We start from the raw sequence: 18844 nt of genomic DNA, 5'->3' as shown, positions 1-18844 counted from the left end.
GGTACCATGGGCCTCCTTGGCTAATTTGATGAATACTCTCCTTGGCCCGTCAGTTTAGGTGGACATCCATGTCCATGTAGGTTTACAGTAGGTCCATTCTCTTTCCATGTTTAGACGCTGGATTGTACAGACCTCTGTGACATGTTCAAAGCTTGGTATATTGTTTAAAACCTCAGCAGAGGCCCACATGCAAAATGCTACATGTGGCAGAAAACTAACACTCTACATTACCCTGAAAACAGCCGTATTAAGTCGGCGGCAGCATCATGGTGTGGGGATGTTGTTCTTTAGCAAGGAGAGTGAAGCTGGTAAAGAGAAATCTCAAAAACTCTGCAACTTTAGAGGCAGCAAAAGGTGGAGATAACTTTAATTTATTATGTGGTGTCTGTCTCTTAGTTGAAGGTAGCCTACTTGTTTTTGCAATTTTTAAGAACGTTTCTTTTCATTTAGATCTTTCCACACTGAAGGTGAACTGCAGGATTATTTAGAAACACTCGCAGGATTAATGATATCCTGTGAAATAGCCACCGCTAATGATTAGATTCAGACATCCTGACAATAAACCACTATACACACCTTGTAGAAGTGAAAGCCTGTTCTTTCCCTGTTTGACCCTAACTCAGAAGCGTGGATAGTAAAGGGAGGCTTTGTGGGCTTGTGCAAACTGCAGGGTGTTTCTGGCGTGCATCAGAAGGGTTGGGGCGGTGGGGGATGGAGGGATTCTCGCTAAAGGTTTTATTCCAGGTGTTGCTTGCGGATCCGCCCACTCTCCTCGCCCCCCTTGTCCCTCGCGGCTGCAGTCTGTGCCGGGGAACAAGCAGGGGGATGGGCCCACAGCCACGCAGGGGTTCCGACGGTCCAGCAGTCCGACAGACAGCAGGATCCGAACTGGAGGGAAGGAATCTGCTAGAGAACATTATCAGACCAGTTCGAGTTATTTCACAAAAGGTAAAACCCCACAAAAGTTCTTCGCTGACTTGGAGCGCAGTAAAGAGGCTCTCTGCAACCAAAACAGGATGTCGGACCTTCCAGTCAATGACCACCTCGCAGGGATCTTATCTGATTTTGAAGGTATGTGGACGGTTATATTGAATAATTACTTTACTGGAGGCTTGGGCTTGGCACTTAATTAATACAGATCTTGGAGAATCTTCTTCTTTTTTTTATTTTTATTTTTTACTATTTTTAAAATAAAAAAGTTTGCTGTAAACCTGTTTCACTCATGGTGATCACTTAAATTGTTTAGCAAAGCTGTTGTATTATCTCTATGGTTCTGTTAGAGCTGCGTTGCATATTTTATAGACCAAACAATCCATTAATTGAACAAAGTTCAAATCGGTTAATGAATGCAGAGTTCAAACCTGCTCTACGTTAGACTGCAGTTACACGATCATGTGAAAGACATTTATTTCAACTGAATGCGCCGACTGTATAATTAGTACATATCAAATTGGTTGTGTGTGTGTGTGTGTGTGTGTGTGTTGTGGGTGTGGGGAGAAGTATCTTTAGATCTTCAGATGCTCTGTGAATGAGCTGCTGTGCCTCCTGTTGTTTTTTTCCTGACCCGGTTCAGAGTAAAACGTTGTAGTCGCTCTTGGCTCCATTTAAAAGAACCCAATATTTATCTAACTGTTTTAAACATTGTTACAACGCATCGTGTGTTGGTAGGCCGATTTTCTATCCTATGTATCTTTTAATGCTGGAATTAACATGAAACTACAGAGGATTTTTCAGTTTCAATGGTTAAAGTTTTGTACAATAACGATTTAAAGAAACAGGACTGTCTCACTGTGTCGTGCTAATGGGCCCATATCATGAACAAAACTACATATAGATATTTGCTTTCTGCAGCTTTTCCAGCCTCCCCATCCAGCATCTTATTACTGTCCTCACACTCCAGTCCCAATGGTGGCAATAATGTTCAGGTGTTAAAGCTGTGTTTTCTAAACAAGAGATGTTTAAGTGATCAGTCATTAGAAATTTAGATTCAGCCCAGGTTTTCATTGTATATGTAACTGCACAATTAATTTCAGTTTATGTACTCGTACTCGTACTCGTCGTCTTCCGCTTATCCGGGACCGGGTCGCGGGGGCAGCAGACTCAGCAGAGACGCCCAGACGTCCCTCTCTCCAGACACCTCCTCCAGTTCCTCCGGGGGGAGCCCAAGGCGTTCCCAGGCCAGCCGAGAGACATAGTACCTCCAGCGTGTCCTGGCCCGTCCCCTGGGCCTCCTCCCGGTGGGACGTGCCTGGAACACCTCCCGAGGAAGGCATCCAGGAGGCATAGAAGGAGGTATAGATGCCCGAGCCTCAAGTGGAGGAGTTCAAGTATCTCGGGGTCTTGTTCACGAGTGAGGGAAGAATGGAGCGGGAGATCGACAGACGGATCGGTGCGGCTGCCACAGTAATGGGGGCGCTGTACCGGTCCGTTGTGGTGAAGAGAGAGCTGAGCCAAAAAGCAAAGCTCTCAATTTACCGGTCGGTCTACGTTCCTACCCTCACCTATGGCCATGAACTTTGGGTCATGACCGAAAGAACGAGATCCTGGATACAAGCAGCTGAAATGAGCTTCCTCCGTAGGGTGGCCGGGCACTCCCTTAGAGATAGGGTGAGGAGCTCGGAGTAGAGCCGCTGCTCCTCCACATCGAGAGGAGCCAGTTGAGGTGGTTCAGTTTATGTATTCAACTCCAAATAACAACAGATGTCATTTCAATACACTTTACAAGCAGGTCCAATTCATTTGCTGTCATATAAAATCCTAAATGATCCAAATTTAGTTACATTTATAGCAGTCCAATCCAGTCAGTCATGCTCAAATTTAATTAGTTTATGTAAGAAAAATGTGGATCATTGCAAATCTTGCCTCTGTCTCAGTATTTCCTTGAAACAAGCATTCACATTGTTTTCTGTTGTCTGATTGCGGTTCGGACTCCAAAAAGTATTTAACAGCTATTCTCATGAACCTGCATTGTCTGGTTCACGCATCTGCCAAAATATTTACTTTGATGCCCTAACTAAAACTATAACCGTAACTAATGGTGCATTCTATTTGGAGGTTGGATTTTACAAGTTTCCAGTAAGAAAGGCAACAATGCCCTCTAAACTTGCAATTCCAATTGTGAAAGTCAATGTTCTTGAAGAAGCCCTGAGGTAAACATAAAATATGTCTGACATGCAAAATTTTGTGAGATTTGGGAGCTCTTGCTACAACTAGTTAGCATCACAACAGTTAGCGATCAACTTGGGTGTGACATACACTACTGGTCCAAACTTTTAGAACCCCTTTCTCATTTACTGGTTTTCTTATATTTATTTACATTGTACATAGATTCTCACTGAAGACATCAAAACTGTGAATGAACACATATGTAATTATGTAGCAAACAAAAAATTGGAAAAAAATTTAAATATGTTTTTTTATTTTAGATTTCTTAAAGTAGCCGCCCTTTGCTGAGATGACTGAAATATTAACCTTTGGTCGTCTCTCAATGAACCTCTGGAAAGTTCTTTCAAGACTCTTTGGAAAACCATTTCAGATGACCACCTCATGAAGCTCAGGGAGAGAACGCCAAGAGACCAAAGCAGTCATCAGAGCAAAGGGAGGCTATTATGAAGAATGCTTAGATTTATTTCACACTTTTTGTTTACTATGTAATTCCAGGTGTTTTCATTCACAGTTTTGGTGCCTTTCGTGAGAATAAGTAGTCATGAAAATAAAGAGACCCATTAAGTCAGAACTGTATCTAAAACTTTTTAACCCATAGTGTATGCCCAGATCTGAACGTTGAATTTGGAGACTGATTACAGTAAATGTAGAAGTGGGTGCTTAGATTGTCTCACCTTTACTTGTGCGTGTTTAGTTAGAAAATAATTACATCCTTCTGTACTACCTGGTAAAAAGAGGAAAAACAAAAGAAGTTACTAAAAACCTTTTCTCCCAATAAACTGTGTTACAGTCAGAAGTGTAGCTCTGTGGCTACTGATTCCTAGCTGCCAAACGCCACAATGAACCCTACTCAAGTTGTTCCTCCTCTATCATCTACAGAGCCCCTCCCATTCCCTCGGTTTGATCAAACTTACAAAGGTGCCACAGATTGATACTACATTTACATGAATTAACATCCTACAGTTCTGAACATTATTGAGAACTTTGTCCATAAATATTGTTTTAAACAAATAAATCAGATTCTCCTTAGTTTTATGAACATTTAGCATGTATAAGCATATCCATATTAAAAAGGCTTATTTCACTGGTTACCAGGACTTGTGACCACCACATTTGAAGTTCGTTCAGATCTGTTCAGATCTAAACATGGAGATTGAGACTGCATGCTAAAGAAATATTTGACCGTTAAAAGACGAAATAACACAGTTTAGTAAAACAGTCTTTCATGTTTCAGCACACATGATCACAATGATTACATTACTTCCATCTTGTGCTGCAGAAGCCTGTTAAATCATCCATTTATATAAGTCAGGTGTGTGGCAGCAAGGAAACACCTACAACATGTTGGACACTGGGCCCTGAGAACCAGGGTTAAGAAACCCTGATTTAAAAGATATTGACAAAGTCCATTCTTTGTTCATTATGGTCATCCACGTTTGTTCTCCTGCTCGGTCTCCGTTCAGTATCTTCTTAACCAACTGAGGGCAGCTCTCTAATTGAGCAGGCAATTAACTGCTAATTGAGCCAGTCTGCAGAGATCAGTCACCCTTTAAAACTCTTACATTACTAATGAATGAAAATCCAAAGCAAGTATTGGCTCTAACGAAGAATAAGACCTCTAACATCGAATTTGATATAACTCTTCCTTGTCCAATTTCTCTTTGGGATTGGTATATTTCAATTAAACTGTGCACCAGCCGCTGGGACTTTGCTGACTAGTGTAAGATGCTAATCATGCTATTTTTTGCTCTGTTGAGAAACCATGTTCCACTCAGAGATAACCAGTTTTCATTACTGCCTCACAGAGGGCAATAATGCATGCATAATACAATAATGCTGTTTTATACTATGTCTACTCAGAACAGAAGGAAAAATTAAGTGGTTTTTTTTTCACCAATATGTCTATGCAGTTTTGTCTCCTTGTTGTCCACTAGGAAAACAAGATCTCTCCTCACTGTATTTTCTTAAATAGTTGTACTGTTGTTTTTCTGCTCTACTTATCATCTGACCCACAATTTTCTCTATCTGTGCAACCCCAACCTTCACAACAATGTAGTGCTTGTGCGCCCAAACTTCAAACTTTGTAGTTCGATTTCAATAAGGACATGGACTTCCTCTAAGGCTAGTATGTACAACATGGAAACATTACTAACACAAGCTGTGCAAGGAGGACAGATTAATCATTTATCTACATATAGTACAGTATATAATGATATGTAGAGATGAATGGATGAGTGAATGGTATAGCCCTATCCAGGTATTATTGTCTGTTGAAGGGCATAATGGCTGTTGGCAAGAACGAGCTGTTGTAGCCTTCTGCTCTCCACCTATGGAATCAAATTGTCTAAAAGAAACACGTAACATTATTGTAATAAAGATCCTTACATGTAAATTCAACCCGTGCAAGCAGAAGCCAACTGCCATGGGTACAGTGATCTCGCCATCATGCATGCGAAGGTGCCAGCTACATGAGGAGCAGTGTCGAAGAGTAAGCCAGTAGCAATGTATCGTTTATCTTCTTTTAGCAGTTTTTAAGCATCTGAACACTAGAAAAGAAATGGACTTCGGCCATACAGGGAGATGAGGGACCGGTATTTATAGGGTGAAAGGGCAGCAACTGTGCGACCCCAGGACTCTTTAATCAGATGAAGACACAGATTGGTGAACATCCAGAGTCTTGTTGGAAGCACTTACTATCACTGCCCCTTCTTTCTGGATTTTATTGGATTTAAAAAGGAGAAACTTATAAATCCAACCAGACACAACAGTTAAAAGAAGAAGCTGCGCTTGTTGGCATGGAGACGGACAGAGGAAGTTAATTTGTTGGGTCAGACTGTGACCGTGGGTAAGTTTAATAATAATAATAATTCCAGATGAAGCTGTTGTCAGGAAGATGTGGTTATAAACACATTTAAACATGTAAACTATGTTCTTAGCAGCAGAAAGTTGGTAGCTACTTTTAAATATAAAAGCCTTTAGCCTGTTTTAACTGTTTGAAATGCTAACATCAGCACAGCATTGGGATTATCTCCACATTTATACAGAATTAAAAAGTAACAGCTGGTATTTTTTAAATGAAAAAATGCTGTCAGTCTGTTGTTAGGTTAATGCCAGATGTTCTTCCATTTTTATTCGGATTCTATGGGCTCAGGTTCTGACACCACAAACTGAGTGAGCGAGCTAACCTTCAGCGATGAGTCCAGGCTGCTTCAATTCTTTTATTTTTGAATTTAAGACACAGCTGTTAAATGTCGTAACTTGTCACTCTGATGTTCCAGGCTGCTTAAAGATAGTCGAACTTTGTCACTGTGTTAGATGTCCCCACTGCTGTTTATCTGTTGAAGCTGCTGATGAACTGCTGAACTGGTGCTTTTTCTTTAATTCTCCAACTATAACACACCTTTTATTGTAGCTGTCGGTAGGAGTTTTCAGTATCCTTAGATTGCAACTAGAACTTTTTCATGACCTCTCTATCTTCTCTTTCAGATGTGACCCACTCCATTCAATGATTTCTATCACCTTCAACAGACAGTGTAATTTTCTCAGTTGACTACGGGTGTTCAATCACTTCCGCAAAACAAACTGTAAGCCAGTCACTTACTCTGTATGGCATTATCTTGACGTACAGTAATCTGCAGAACCTTGGTGTCATTGTTGACCAGAACATGTCCTCCCATAGTTTTGCTCCTTACAGCATGACTTCTCAAACCAGACAACAAATTCCTCTGTCAAGTCTATTTGAAGGAACTTCGGTGTTGTGTTTGATCAGTTCATGCATCTAAGCAATCACACAATCAACTGTTCCTTTTACTTCAGAAATGTTTCAAAATTAAGAAGAGTAGTGTCAAAACATAAAGAAGATATGATCATCTATACATTTATTTCACCTTGTTTAGATTTTTGCATTAGGCTTTTTGCCTTTCTTAACACAAAAGACCTTGATTGGAGGTCAACAACACTCTTTACTAGAACCAACAGGACATGTATCACTTCTGTCTGAATGTGTCTGTAGTGGCTACCAGTTAATTTCAGAGTTCATCCTTAACCTTTACGGCTTTGCAAGGAGATGTTTCTAATTGCACCCCTGACCTGTTCAAGCCTTACACATCAACTCAGACCCTCAGATCCACTAACTGTTAGTACCTCAGAATTTTTTCACATATGCACACACTCATACTTATGGCATATTTAGAGCGACCAGTTAATCTAATAGTCATGTTTTTGGACTGTTGGAGAAAGCCAGACTAATAGATCTTACATTTCTCAAATTTTAGCTTCTCCACATTGGCTCCTTGTTGAATCTAGAATAGAATTAAAATAAAATTTAATAGAGTACATTTTAAAATCCTAGCGCCTAGAGAGGACATTTGTTGTGAATGACCACTATATAGACATACACTGAATTAAATTACTACTAAATACTTTGGTTTATTAATTATTATGAATTGAAAATTTTAAATGAAGTTAAATTAAAGGCAGCTCTTCCCAACAGGAGCATTAGGATGCCTTCTAATCATCTGATCTCTTTCTAAACTGAGTACAGAACTGAATATATTGGCTCAGCAGCTCAGATAAACTGCAGAACACGTATTTCTTTGGTTTTCTGTTTTTCCTCAGTATAACATGCTTGTGTGTGCTATCATTCTCCTATTTTTAGGTCCACTGCTTTTCCATCTGGACTGGCACCATATTGGGTGGATGACAGAACACAAGGAAAATATTTGACCTCAAAGATGTCCTCATAACAGCAAAGAACATTCGACCAAGTTCTACTGCTCTCTTTATTAACTTTGTCTGCTTAATTGCCTGTGTTCAAAGTATATTAGAGGGTAGTTCTGATCTCACTTCAGCTATAATAGAGTCTTTTTCTAGAGCCAATCAGTGGTGTCACGTGCCTACACAAAATGAGCTTGTGCTTTGGTTTTGTGTTTCCTCAATGTCTACTGATGTTCGTTCTGAACACACCTCTGCACATGCTGGACTTTAACCATGTTGCTAGGAGCCAAAGAGTGGGGTAGGATTCTGTATCGTAGAACAGAAAGTTTTGTGAACTTGGGGCACCTGCATCTGTTCCTAGTGTACTAGACAAGAAACTAGTTGCCTTAAGGGAGGTCTTTAAATGTTTCTAGCACTGTGACTGCAGCAGACATTCCATCAATAATCTTTGCTGGGACAGGTTGGAGTCGAAGGGAGACGAGTGAGCTTGTCCAGGGGTTATTTTATCATCATTCATCAGAATCTGATGACAAGGCTTTAATAAAGTATTTCAAAAGCTTATGTTTTTATTCAATTATTTAAACTAATTCCCACCACTGTAAGTTGGAGTTAACACAATAAGAAATTACAGTGATCTAATTAGTGCAAACATAGAAATGTATAAAGGAGTGCTGATAGTTTTAAAGATCCAACATTAAAGACTGAGTGTAAAAATAGTTAAAAATAGACTTTTGCTGTTTTTAGTTTTTACAACAATCAGAATTACTTTTGTCAAAATAGAAGAATTAGAAAATTGGATTATTATTAAAACAAAACTAGATTCTTGTAGATTTGCACACAAGATGTTTCTATGTATCTAGTCAGAGCTTCAAAACAGTTTATAGTATGTGGAACAGTCCAAAACCTCAGATCAAAATGTGGAGGTAATGCAGTATTTTAAACATTGTTGTTTATTGATGAACTAATATATATGAGTTTATTGAATCACTTAGAGATCTATTAGTTAAACTCTATCATATCAAGGTAATATTTAAAGGATTGTTACAGAAGAAAATATATTTAATACCCTGCCCCTCCTAAAGCAAATGAAGCAAATTTTAAATGAAGTTGATCTAACTCCTGGCTTTTTTGGCAGAGATTTCCAGATGATGTGAAAGGTATGGAGAACAGAGAAAGTGCTCTGCATTCATGAATTCATTGCGTGTTTACTTTGACTTAAATCAACTAGTGAATCATGACACAATCTTTTGCAGGCCAATCTAAAATAGACTAAACTATTCTAAATAGGCATTGGTGGGTTACTGATATTCCTGTCATGATCGACAGCTCTTGGTGTTTTTGCTTCTGTCTTGTTTGCATTGGGATTATTTTGGGTTGTTTATTATTATGTGCTGTTTTCTGCAGGTTTTGCTTCAGACTAATTTGTTATTTTTAGCTTTTGGTTAGTAAGATCCTTTTTGTGTCCTGGGTAATGCCCTGTGTGTTTATTTTTATTATTAGTTATGCACTCAATACTTGGTCGGGAATCCTTTTGCAGAAATGACTGCTTCAATGCAGCGTGGCATGGAGGCAATCAGCCTGTGGCACTGCTGAGGTCTTATGGAGGCCCAGGATGCTTCGATAGCGGCCTTTAGCTCATCCAGAGTGTTGGGTCTTGAGTCTCTCAACGTTCTCTTCACAATATCCCACAGATACTCTATGGGGTTCAGGTCAGGAGAGTTGGCAGGCCAATTGAGCACAGTGATACCATGGTCAGTAAACCATTTACCAGTGGTTTTGGCACTGTGAGCAGGTGCCAGGTCGTGCTGAAAAATGAAATCTTCATCTCCATAAAGCTTTTCAGCAGATGGAAGCATGAAGTGCTCCAAAATCTCCTGATAGCTAGCTGCATTGACCCTGCCCTTGATAAAACACAGTGGACCAACACCAGCAGCTGACACGGCACCCCAGACCATCACTGACTGTGGGTACTTGACACTGGACTTCTGGCATTTTGGCATTTCCTTCTCCCCAGTCTTCCTCCAGACTCTGGCACCTTGATTTCCGAATGACATGCAGAATTTGCTTTCATCCGAAAAAAGTACTTTGGACCACTGAGCAACAGTCCAGTGCTGCTTCTCTGTAGCCCAGGTCAGGCGCTTCTGCCGCTGTTTCTGGTTCAAAAGTGGCTTGACCTGGGGAATGCGGCACCTGTAGCCCATTTCCTGCACACGCTTGTGCACGGTGGCTCTGGATGTTTCTACTCCAGACTCAGTCCACTGCTTCCGCAGGTCCCCCAAGGTCTGGAATCGGCCCTTCTCCACAATCTTCCTCAGGGTCCGGTCACCTCTTCTCGTTGTGCAGCGTTTTCTGCCACACTTTTTCCTTCCCACAGACTTCCCACTGAGGTGCCTTGATACAGCACTCTGGGAACAGCCTATTCGTTCAGAAATGTCTTTCTGTGTCTTACCCTCTTGCTTGAGAGTGTCAATAGTGGCCTTCTGGACAGCAGTCAGGTCGGCAGTCTTACCCATGATTGGGGTTTTGAGTGATGAACCAGGCTGGGAGTTTTAAAGGCCTCAGGAATCTTTTGCAGGTGTTTAGAGTTAACTCGTTGATTCAGATGATTAGGTTCATAGCTCGTTTAGAGACCCTTTTAATGATATGCTAATTTTGTGAGATAGGAATTTTGGGTTTTCATGAGCTGTATGCCAAAATTATCCGTATTAAGACAATAAAAGACCTGAAATATTTCAGTTAGTGTGCAATGAATCTAAAATATATGAATGTTATATTTTCATCATGACATTATGGAAAATAATGAACTTTATCACAATATGCTAATATTTTGAGAAGGACCTGTATGTTCTATCCTCCCCCTATGTGTTGACCCATTTATATAGTCCAGCACCGCACCAGGGCAAAGCGGGGACAGAAAATCTTGTTTAGAGAACCTTAAATGCATGTCAAAACCAACAATCAGAACCCTTCTGACAGGTCTAAGATTAGTTGTTGTAGTTTTCTAGTTTAATAAAAAAACTTTTTTTTTACTGTGCCAGCCAGCTTTACATCTCTGTCAAATGAAAGACATTGAATTAACTTTGGGCCTTCAAAATTTTCCTTAGATAAAATTCAGTTTTCTTTTTACACTGTTGTTCAGATAAACTTATCAATCATTCAGATAAGTCATTCCAGGAAATACCCTGAAACTACCAAAGTAAAATTTTCGCCTTGATGATAAAAATCAGGGCAGTTAAGGGAGTTAGAACACTGTTCAATAGATCATCCACTAAATGTCAGGACTAGTGTGATAACCGCAGACAATTTCAGCAAACAAAATATCCTGTTTTTTTTTTTTTTTGCATATTTAAGTTTGTTGAACAGTTGTGGTTTTAAAGATAAATGTGCCAAAAAGGAAAATGAACCTACCTGCTAATGAGCCACAATCAGCTGATCCAACATAAGTAGGTAGTTAAAGAAATGTCTGAATGAATCTGGAAATGATTGCTAAAATCTCTAACATGTTCCTTAAGTTACAGTTGGGCTAAATAATGTTAGAAGATGGGTTATGTTGTTACTAGCAAAGTTAGCATATGATCTGTAGTTTCTGACAGATCTGTCTCACCGTTTGTTTTTTCCACATGAAACAGCTGGTGTTAGAATAGCTTTAGATGAGTTTACCTGTTGAATGGTTGTTGGACTGGATTTCATCTGTGAAAACCAAGGGCTGAAAAGATAAAACACCCAAGATGAAGGTGTTCTTATTCTCTCATCTGTTTTAATCTTAAATATATTATAATTATACATAACACAATCTGTTCCTAATTCAGTTCAATTCATTTCAATTCAGTTCAAAAATATTTTGTTAATCCCAAAGGGAAATTAAATGTTGTTGTAGCTCATATTATGAAGGTTTCTTCAAAGAGTCGTTGTAGATGCTGATGGCTGTGGGCAGGAAGGATCTCCTGTAGCGCTCCGTCTTACAGCAGATCTGAAGAAGCCTCTGACTGAAGATACTCTGTTGTTGTAGGACAGTCTCATGAAGAGAGGATGCTCAGGGTTCTCCATAATGTTCTTCATTTTATGAAGAATCCTTCTTTGCACAATGATCTCCAGAGGAGTCTTGAGAACAGAGCCAGCCTTTTTTATCAGCTTGTTGAGCTTTTTTAAGTCCCTGGTTCTGATGCTGCTTCCACAGCAGATGATGGCAGAAGAGATCACACTCTCCACAACAGATTTATAGAAGATATGCAGCATCTTGCTGCAAACACCAAAGGTTCTAAGCTTCCTCAGTACAGTCTGCTCTGTCCCTTCTTGTAGATGGCTTCATAGCTGCATCTCCACTCTAGTCTACTGTCCAGGTGAACACCCTGGTTTATACTTCTCCCATAATGGAAATAGTGTTTGACCTATTCCTTTTTCTCTTAAAATCTACAATCATCTCCTTTGTTTTATTCACATTCAAAATGAGATTATTGTTTCCACACCATGCCACAAAATGGACCACCACCTTCCTGTACTCATCTTCTTGTCCATCTCTGATCCACCCCACAACTGCAGAGTCATCCAAGTATTTCTGCAGACGACAGAAGTCTGTCTTGTACTGGAAGTCTGAGGTGTACAGAGTGAAAAGGAATGGTGAGAGTACAGTCCCCTGTGGTGCTCCCGTGCTGCTGACTACCTGGTTAGAGACACAACTCTTCAGTCTCACAAACTGTGGTCTGTTTGTCAGGTAGTCTTTGATCCAGGAGATTGTTGAGGCCTCAAACTGAGTCTTCTGGAGTTTCTGATAAAGCAAATCAGGTTCAATTGTGTTAAATACACCGGAGAAATCAAAGAACATGGCCCTCGGAGTGCTGCTGGCATTGTCCAGAAGACAGTAGGTTTGTTGAAGCCAGGTGTATGATGGCATATTCAACTCAAACTCCACAGTAATAAGCAAACTGAAGGGGGTCCTGAAAGTTTATTGTTTACTTACTGAGGTGGGCCAACAGGAGTCTCTCTATAGGACCTTCGTGATGTGGGATGTCAGGAAAACAGATCTATAGTCATTAAGGGCTGGTGGGTGAGTTTTCTTTTGTGCCGGAACAAGACAGGAGGTCTTCCACAAAACTGGAACCTTCTTCTGGCCAGAGGTGCTCTGCACAGACCTTCAGGACTCTAGGGCTGACACGATGGACCTGCAGCCTTATTTCAGTTCAGTCTCTCTAGTTGCCTTTTCACCTGACTTCTTGACACAAACAGGTGGGAGGAGGAGGAGGCAAAGGGAGCATCAGCATCTTCTGATTTGGTTGAAGACAAACATGTAGAAGCAGATGGGTCCATGGCTGTGGTAGAAGATCAAATATTTGAGGTGTGACACGAAAGATGTGGGTCAAAGGAGGGTGGGATGTCTGTTTGGCTGTGAGAGAAGGATGCTGAGCTCTCTTCTGAACTGAACCCATTGAAGAATGCGTTTAGTTCATTGGTTCTGTCCAGACAGCCATCGGTTCGATCTTCCTTCTGCTTGAAGCCTGTGATGTTCTTCATCCCTTCATCTCATATCTTTATCTCGGATATTGTTTTGCTGGAACTTGCTCTCCAGCTCCCTATCTTGTCATTAGGTTGCTTCTGGATACTCAATAATTCCCTGTCTCCCTCCCTGAAGGCTTCTTTTTTCTTGTTAAGCAGGTCCTTCAGGTCACTGGTGATCCAGGGTTTGTTATTGGGGATAATTGCGTTCTGGTGGGGATGGTGTTATCCACACAGAAGTTCATATAGTTGGTTACACACTCAGTAATGGCACTGATGTCCTCTTCACCTGGCTGACACAGTGCACCACAGTCTGTAGACTCAAAGCAACTTCACCGGGCTTCTTTAGCTTCATGTGACCATCTTCCTATGGTTCTCTTTATAACAAGTTGTCTGTGAACAAGGGGGACAGAGATAAACAAGATTGTGATCTGATTTGCCTAAAGGAGGTCTTTAGAGATGAGTATGAGTCCTTGACATTTGCATAAAACAAATCTAGTGTTTTGTTTTCTCTGGTAGAGCAGCTGACAAACTGCTGAAATGTTGGAAGTGTCGCAGAGAGGGAAGCATGGTTAAAATGACCAGATACTGCCACAAATGCATTGGGGTGTTGTGTTTGTAGTTTAGCAACAACCGAGCTGATGACATCAGATGCGGTGTCGGCAAGAGCTGATGGTGGAACGTAAACTGTTGCCAAAATAACACTGGTGAACTCTCTGGGTAAATAATATGGATGGAAACGTACTGCTAACAGTTCAATATCAGGGCATCAGAGACAACTCTTCACAGAAATATGTCCTGGATTACACTATCTGTTGTTGACAACGCTGCTAATCCACATCCTTTGCGTTTTTTTTCCCTCTTAAAATCTCTCTCTGCGCATTAGATCAGAAAGCCCGGCAGAGAGACGCTGAAGTCGGGGATGATCCTGCAGCCATGTTTCAGTAAAACACATACTGCATTCCTGATATTCTGGCTGGATCCTTTATAGGGCTTGGAGTTCATCCAAATTCCTTTAGTCAGAGGTTTCTTCAGCCCTGCTGTAAGACAGATTGCTACCAGAGATCCTTACTGCACACCAGCATTAGCATCTACAGCGGCTCTTAGAAGAACCCTGAATAATAAGAGCAACAACATTTAATTTCCCTTTGGGATGAATAAAGTATTTGTGAATTAAATTGAATTGAAATGATCTCACATTGTCCATGATAATCGATGGAAGAGATGGCTTGATCTTCCTCCTTCTCTCTCTTCTCTTTGCTCCTGCTTTGCAGCCACGGCACATCCTTTTCAACTCACCAGGGATTTGGGGTTGTAGTTGAAGTATTATTTGATCTTTTGAGATATTCATCAGCTGCTCCCCATTGTAAAAAAAAAACCTTGTTGCTATGGGTTTGCATCATAACAAATGTACAAAACTAAAATTGGATCAGCAAAAATCTTCCCAGCTGCACATCATTCGATATCGGAGACGATAATCGTCCAAAAAATACATTTTAATTCTCCAGAAGAGGACTTAGAGTTCTTAAAATAACTATATCATAATAAAAATAACAGAGCTACTCCAACATGCTGCTACGGTGGCCCAGAGGTCTCCGGCCAAATACAAAAGCCACAAACACGAATGCAAAAGCCACAACAGATGTGACCTGCAGTAAAAGTGATGGTACTGGTGTTACTGGTGTGATCTGTCATAAGATGGCTGTCCAAATTTTACGCCTTCTTCAAATGCGGCAGGTAAACATGTCCTTTTCCCCAGATTTGAAGGACGAGTGTGGTGTATCCTTTGTGGCACACCCAATCCCATGATTCATTGCGGATTGTTGAAACGGAATTAAGAAATAGCCGAAGGAGAGAGAAAAGCTGTGAAAAAAGTTGGATATATTGCACTTTTTGTTAAACAAAATGAATTTTTACAGTGTTTTTAGGTGAGAATATAGCTGTGTAAATCTGAAATATCTGCTTGGTCCTTCCCCAGTATAGCGAGCCTTGACTGCCCGGTCAGCTGAAAGCTGGCAAGGCGAGCCAGCTATTAGTGCAGGACATCTAACACATTGGAGCACTTTTGAAATTGAGCTGAGCTACAGATTGTGATGGGTCACAGATTTTGGTGTAACACCGGTACATCCACTACAGGTCACTTCCATTTTGGCTTTTGCATTCGTGTTGTGGCTTTTGTTTTTGGCCTGAGACCTCTGAGCCACTGTATGCTGCCACCTTGAGCGGCGCAATTCTAGAATTCATGTTCTCATTGGCTGCATGGTGGCACAGTTGGTAGCACTGTTGCCTTGCAGCAAGAAGGTCCTGGGTTCGATTCCCGACCGGGGGTCTTTCTGCATGGAGTTTGCATGTTCTCCCCGTGCATGTGTGGGTTCTCACCGGGTACTCCGGCTTCCTCCCACAGTCCAAAGACATGCCTGTTAGGTTAATTGGTCACTCTAAATTGCCCTTAGGTGTATGAATGAGTGTGTGCATGGTTGTTTGTGTGTTGCCCTGCGATGGACTGGCGACCTGTTCAGGGTGTACCCCGCCTCTCGCCCATAGACTTCTGGAGATAGGCACCAGCTCCCCCGTGACCCACTATGGAATAAGCGGTAGAAAATGACTGACTGATGTTCTCATTGTTAACAGAATAGGGTAATAAATCTTTGAATTAAATAGTAAAGAGCATTATTTTTTTCATCCCATTTAAATATTCTCAAGAAAATAGTTGCAATTATTGGACCATGTCTTTGAGGAACAGAACTGCTCTAAATGTTGTTTGGTAGGAACAACATCTTTGTCAGGGTTACTATGCTTAATGGATGTAGTAAATGTTGCAGCTCTGCTCTTGTTTTAGCAGCGTCTGCAGGAGGATGGAGCAAGCAGAGAGCAGCTGCCTGTAATCAGATTGCCTATATCGATTAAACGGGAAGAATCCACAGAGCACGAATGTCCAATATCCAACCTCGAACTAACTTTACCACGGTCAAAAGTCTGTAGTTTTGCGCTTTAAAGTCCTTGTCCTTATTATTGCCATGGCTGAGACAAAAACTTCTGTATAAAGCCTAATGGTGGGTTCAGACCAAACGCAATGTGAGTATCAGGGGCATCTGGGTTTCATGCAAACTCTATTGTGGATGCATGTGTTGAGGCGTTGAGATGTCCTGCGGCACGTTTTTAAAGTGCTTCGTGCGTCGAACGCTGTGTGTTTTGAGATTTCAGGTGTCTGATGTGTGTACAGCGCGTCCAAAGCGGCAGATGCAAGAGAAACTGGAACTTTCGGAGGTTGAGGGGCCGCATCAACCAATCAGAGAAACTCAGCTTTGTGACGTATTTTATCATTGGAAGACAAAAACTTCCTCGTACTCGTACTCGTCGTCATCTTCCGCTTATCCGGGACCGGGTCGCGGGGGCAGCAGGCTCAGCAGAGACGCCCAGACGCCCTCTCCCCAGACACCTCCTCCAGCTCCTCCGGGTGGAGCCCAAGGCGTTCCCAGGCCAGCTGAGAGACATTGTCCCTCCAGCGTGTCCTGGGCCGTCCCCTGGGCTTCCTCCCGGTGGGACGTGCCTGGAACACCTCTCAAGGAAGGCGTCCAGGAGGCATCCGGTATAGATGCCCGAGCCTCCTCAACTCGCCTCCTCTCGATGTGCATGAGCAGCGGCTCTACTCCGAGCCCATCCCGGATGGCCGAGCTCCTCACCCTATCTCTAAGGGAGTGCCCGGCCACCCTACGGAGGAAGCTCATTTCAGCATCTTGTATCTGGGATCTCGTTCTTTCGGTTATGACCCAAAGTTCATGGCCATAGTTGAGGGTAGGAACGTAGACCGACCGGTAAATTGAGAGCTTTGCTTTTCGACTCAGCTCTCTCTTCACCACAACGGACCGGCACAGTTACTGCGGCAGCCGCACCGATCCGTCTTGTCGATCTCCCGCTCCATTTTTCCTCCACTCGTGAACAAGACCCTGAGATACTTAAACTCCTCCACTTGAGGCAGGAACTCCCCTCCAACCTGAAGAGGACAAGCCACCTTTTTCCGGTTGAGTACCATGGCCTCGGACTTGGAGGAGCTGATCTTCATCCAATGCAGCAGCATCGACAGTAGATGCGGAGATCATGGTCCACTCGGACTCTATGTCTCCAACATCCCCCAGGATCTGGTCAAAGCTCTCCCGGAGGTGGGAGTTGAATACATCCCTGGCCGAGGGCTCCACCAGGCGTTCCCAGCAGACTTGGCGCTTGGGCCTGCCAAGTCTGTCCGGCTTTCTCCTCCTCCAGCGGATCCAACTCACCACCAGGTGGTGATCATTGGACAGCTCAGCCCCTCTCTTCACCCGAGTGTCCAAAACATGCGGCCGAAGGTCTGATGATACGACAACAAAGTCGATCATCAACCTCCTGCCTAGGGTGTCCTGGTGCCAAGTGCACTGATGGACACCCTTATGTTTGAACATGGTGTTCATTATGGACAATCCGTGACTAGCACAGAAGTCCAATAACAAAACACCACTCGGATTCAGATCAGGGAGGCCATTCCTCCCGATCACGCCTCTCCAGGTGTCACTGTCATTTCCCACGTGGGCGTTGAAGTCCCCCAGCAGAATAATGGAGTCCCCGGGAAGGGCACTATCCAGCACCCCCGACAGGGACACCAAGAAGGCCGGGTATTCCGCCCTACCGCTCGGCCCGTAGGCCATGACGACAGTCAGAGACCTATCCCCAACCCGAAGGCGCAGGGATACGACCCTCTCATCCACTGGGGTAAACCCCAACACGAGACGGCTGAGCTGGGGGGCAACAAGCAAACCCACACCAGCCCGCCACCTCTCCCCGTGGGCCACTCCAGAGTAGAAGAGAGTCCAACCCCTCTCAAGGAGATGGGTTCCAGAGCCCACGTTGTGCGTGGAGGCGAGCCCGACTATTTCTAGTCGATATCTCTCGACCTCCCGCAGAAGCTCCGGCTTCTTTCCCGTCAGCGAGGTGACATTCCACATCCCTAGAGCCAGCCTAAGCATCCGGGGATTGGGCCGCTGAGGTCTCCACCTTCGTCCGCCACCCAATCCTCTTTGCACCGGTCCCTCACGGTTGCCCCTGCAGGTGGTGGGCCCACTGGGGGATGGCCTCGCGTCTCTCGTTCGGGCTTGGCCCGGCCGGGTCCCGCAAGGAGCGACCCGGCCACCAGGGGCTCTCCAGCGAGTCCCGATCCCAGGCCTGGCTCCAGGGTGGGACCCCGGCTCCGCCGTACCAGGCGACGTCACGTGCCTCAATATGTTTGTCCTCATGAGGGATTCTTGAACCGTTCTTTGTCTGACCCATCACCTAGAGCCTGTTTGCCATGGGAGACCCTACCAGGGGCATTTAGGCCCCAGACAACATAGCCTCTAGGATCATTTGAGCACTCAAACCCCTCCACCACGTTAAGGTGGCAGTTCGAGGAGCAAAAACTTCCTCATTAAGCCTAAAATTGGAACTTCTTCAGGCAAACTTTGGA

General features: G+C 43.0%; 1 protein-coding gene and 1 long non-coding RNA gene across 2 annotated transcripts in view; both read left to right on the top strand.

Moving 5' to 3' along the window:
* The first annotated feature begins 777 nt into the window (after positions 1–777).
* The window catches only part of LOC124862639 (neuronal-specific septin-3-like), a 108845-nt gene continuing 90778 nt past the window's right edge, over positions 778–18844 (top strand). Inside the window, exon 1 of the mRNA XM_047356683.1 lies at positions 778–1071. Coding sequence (XP_047212639.1) covers positions 1017–1071 — 55 coding nt within the window. The 5' untranslated portion in view covers positions 778–1016. The remainder of the gene's footprint in view (positions 1072–18844) is intronic.
* On the top strand, positions 5933–8442 carry LOC124862640. Its single transcript, XR_007036967.1, has 3 exons — positions 5933–6010; positions 6652–6749; positions 7823–8442. It is a non-coding gene; the product is annotated as an uncharacterized LOC124862640 (long non-coding RNA).

The sequence above is a fragment of the Girardinichthys multiradiatus genome, chromosome X, assembly GCF_021462225.1.
Source record: "Girardinichthys multiradiatus isolate DD_20200921_A chromosome X, DD_fGirMul_XY1, whole genome shotgun sequence".
NCBI lineage: Eukaryota > Metazoa > Chordata > Actinopteri > Cyprinodontiformes > Goodeidae > Girardinichthys > Girardinichthys multiradiatus.
The sequence above is the reverse complement of the archived record's forward strand: the minus strand, read 5'-3'. Positions and strand labels throughout refer to the sequence as shown.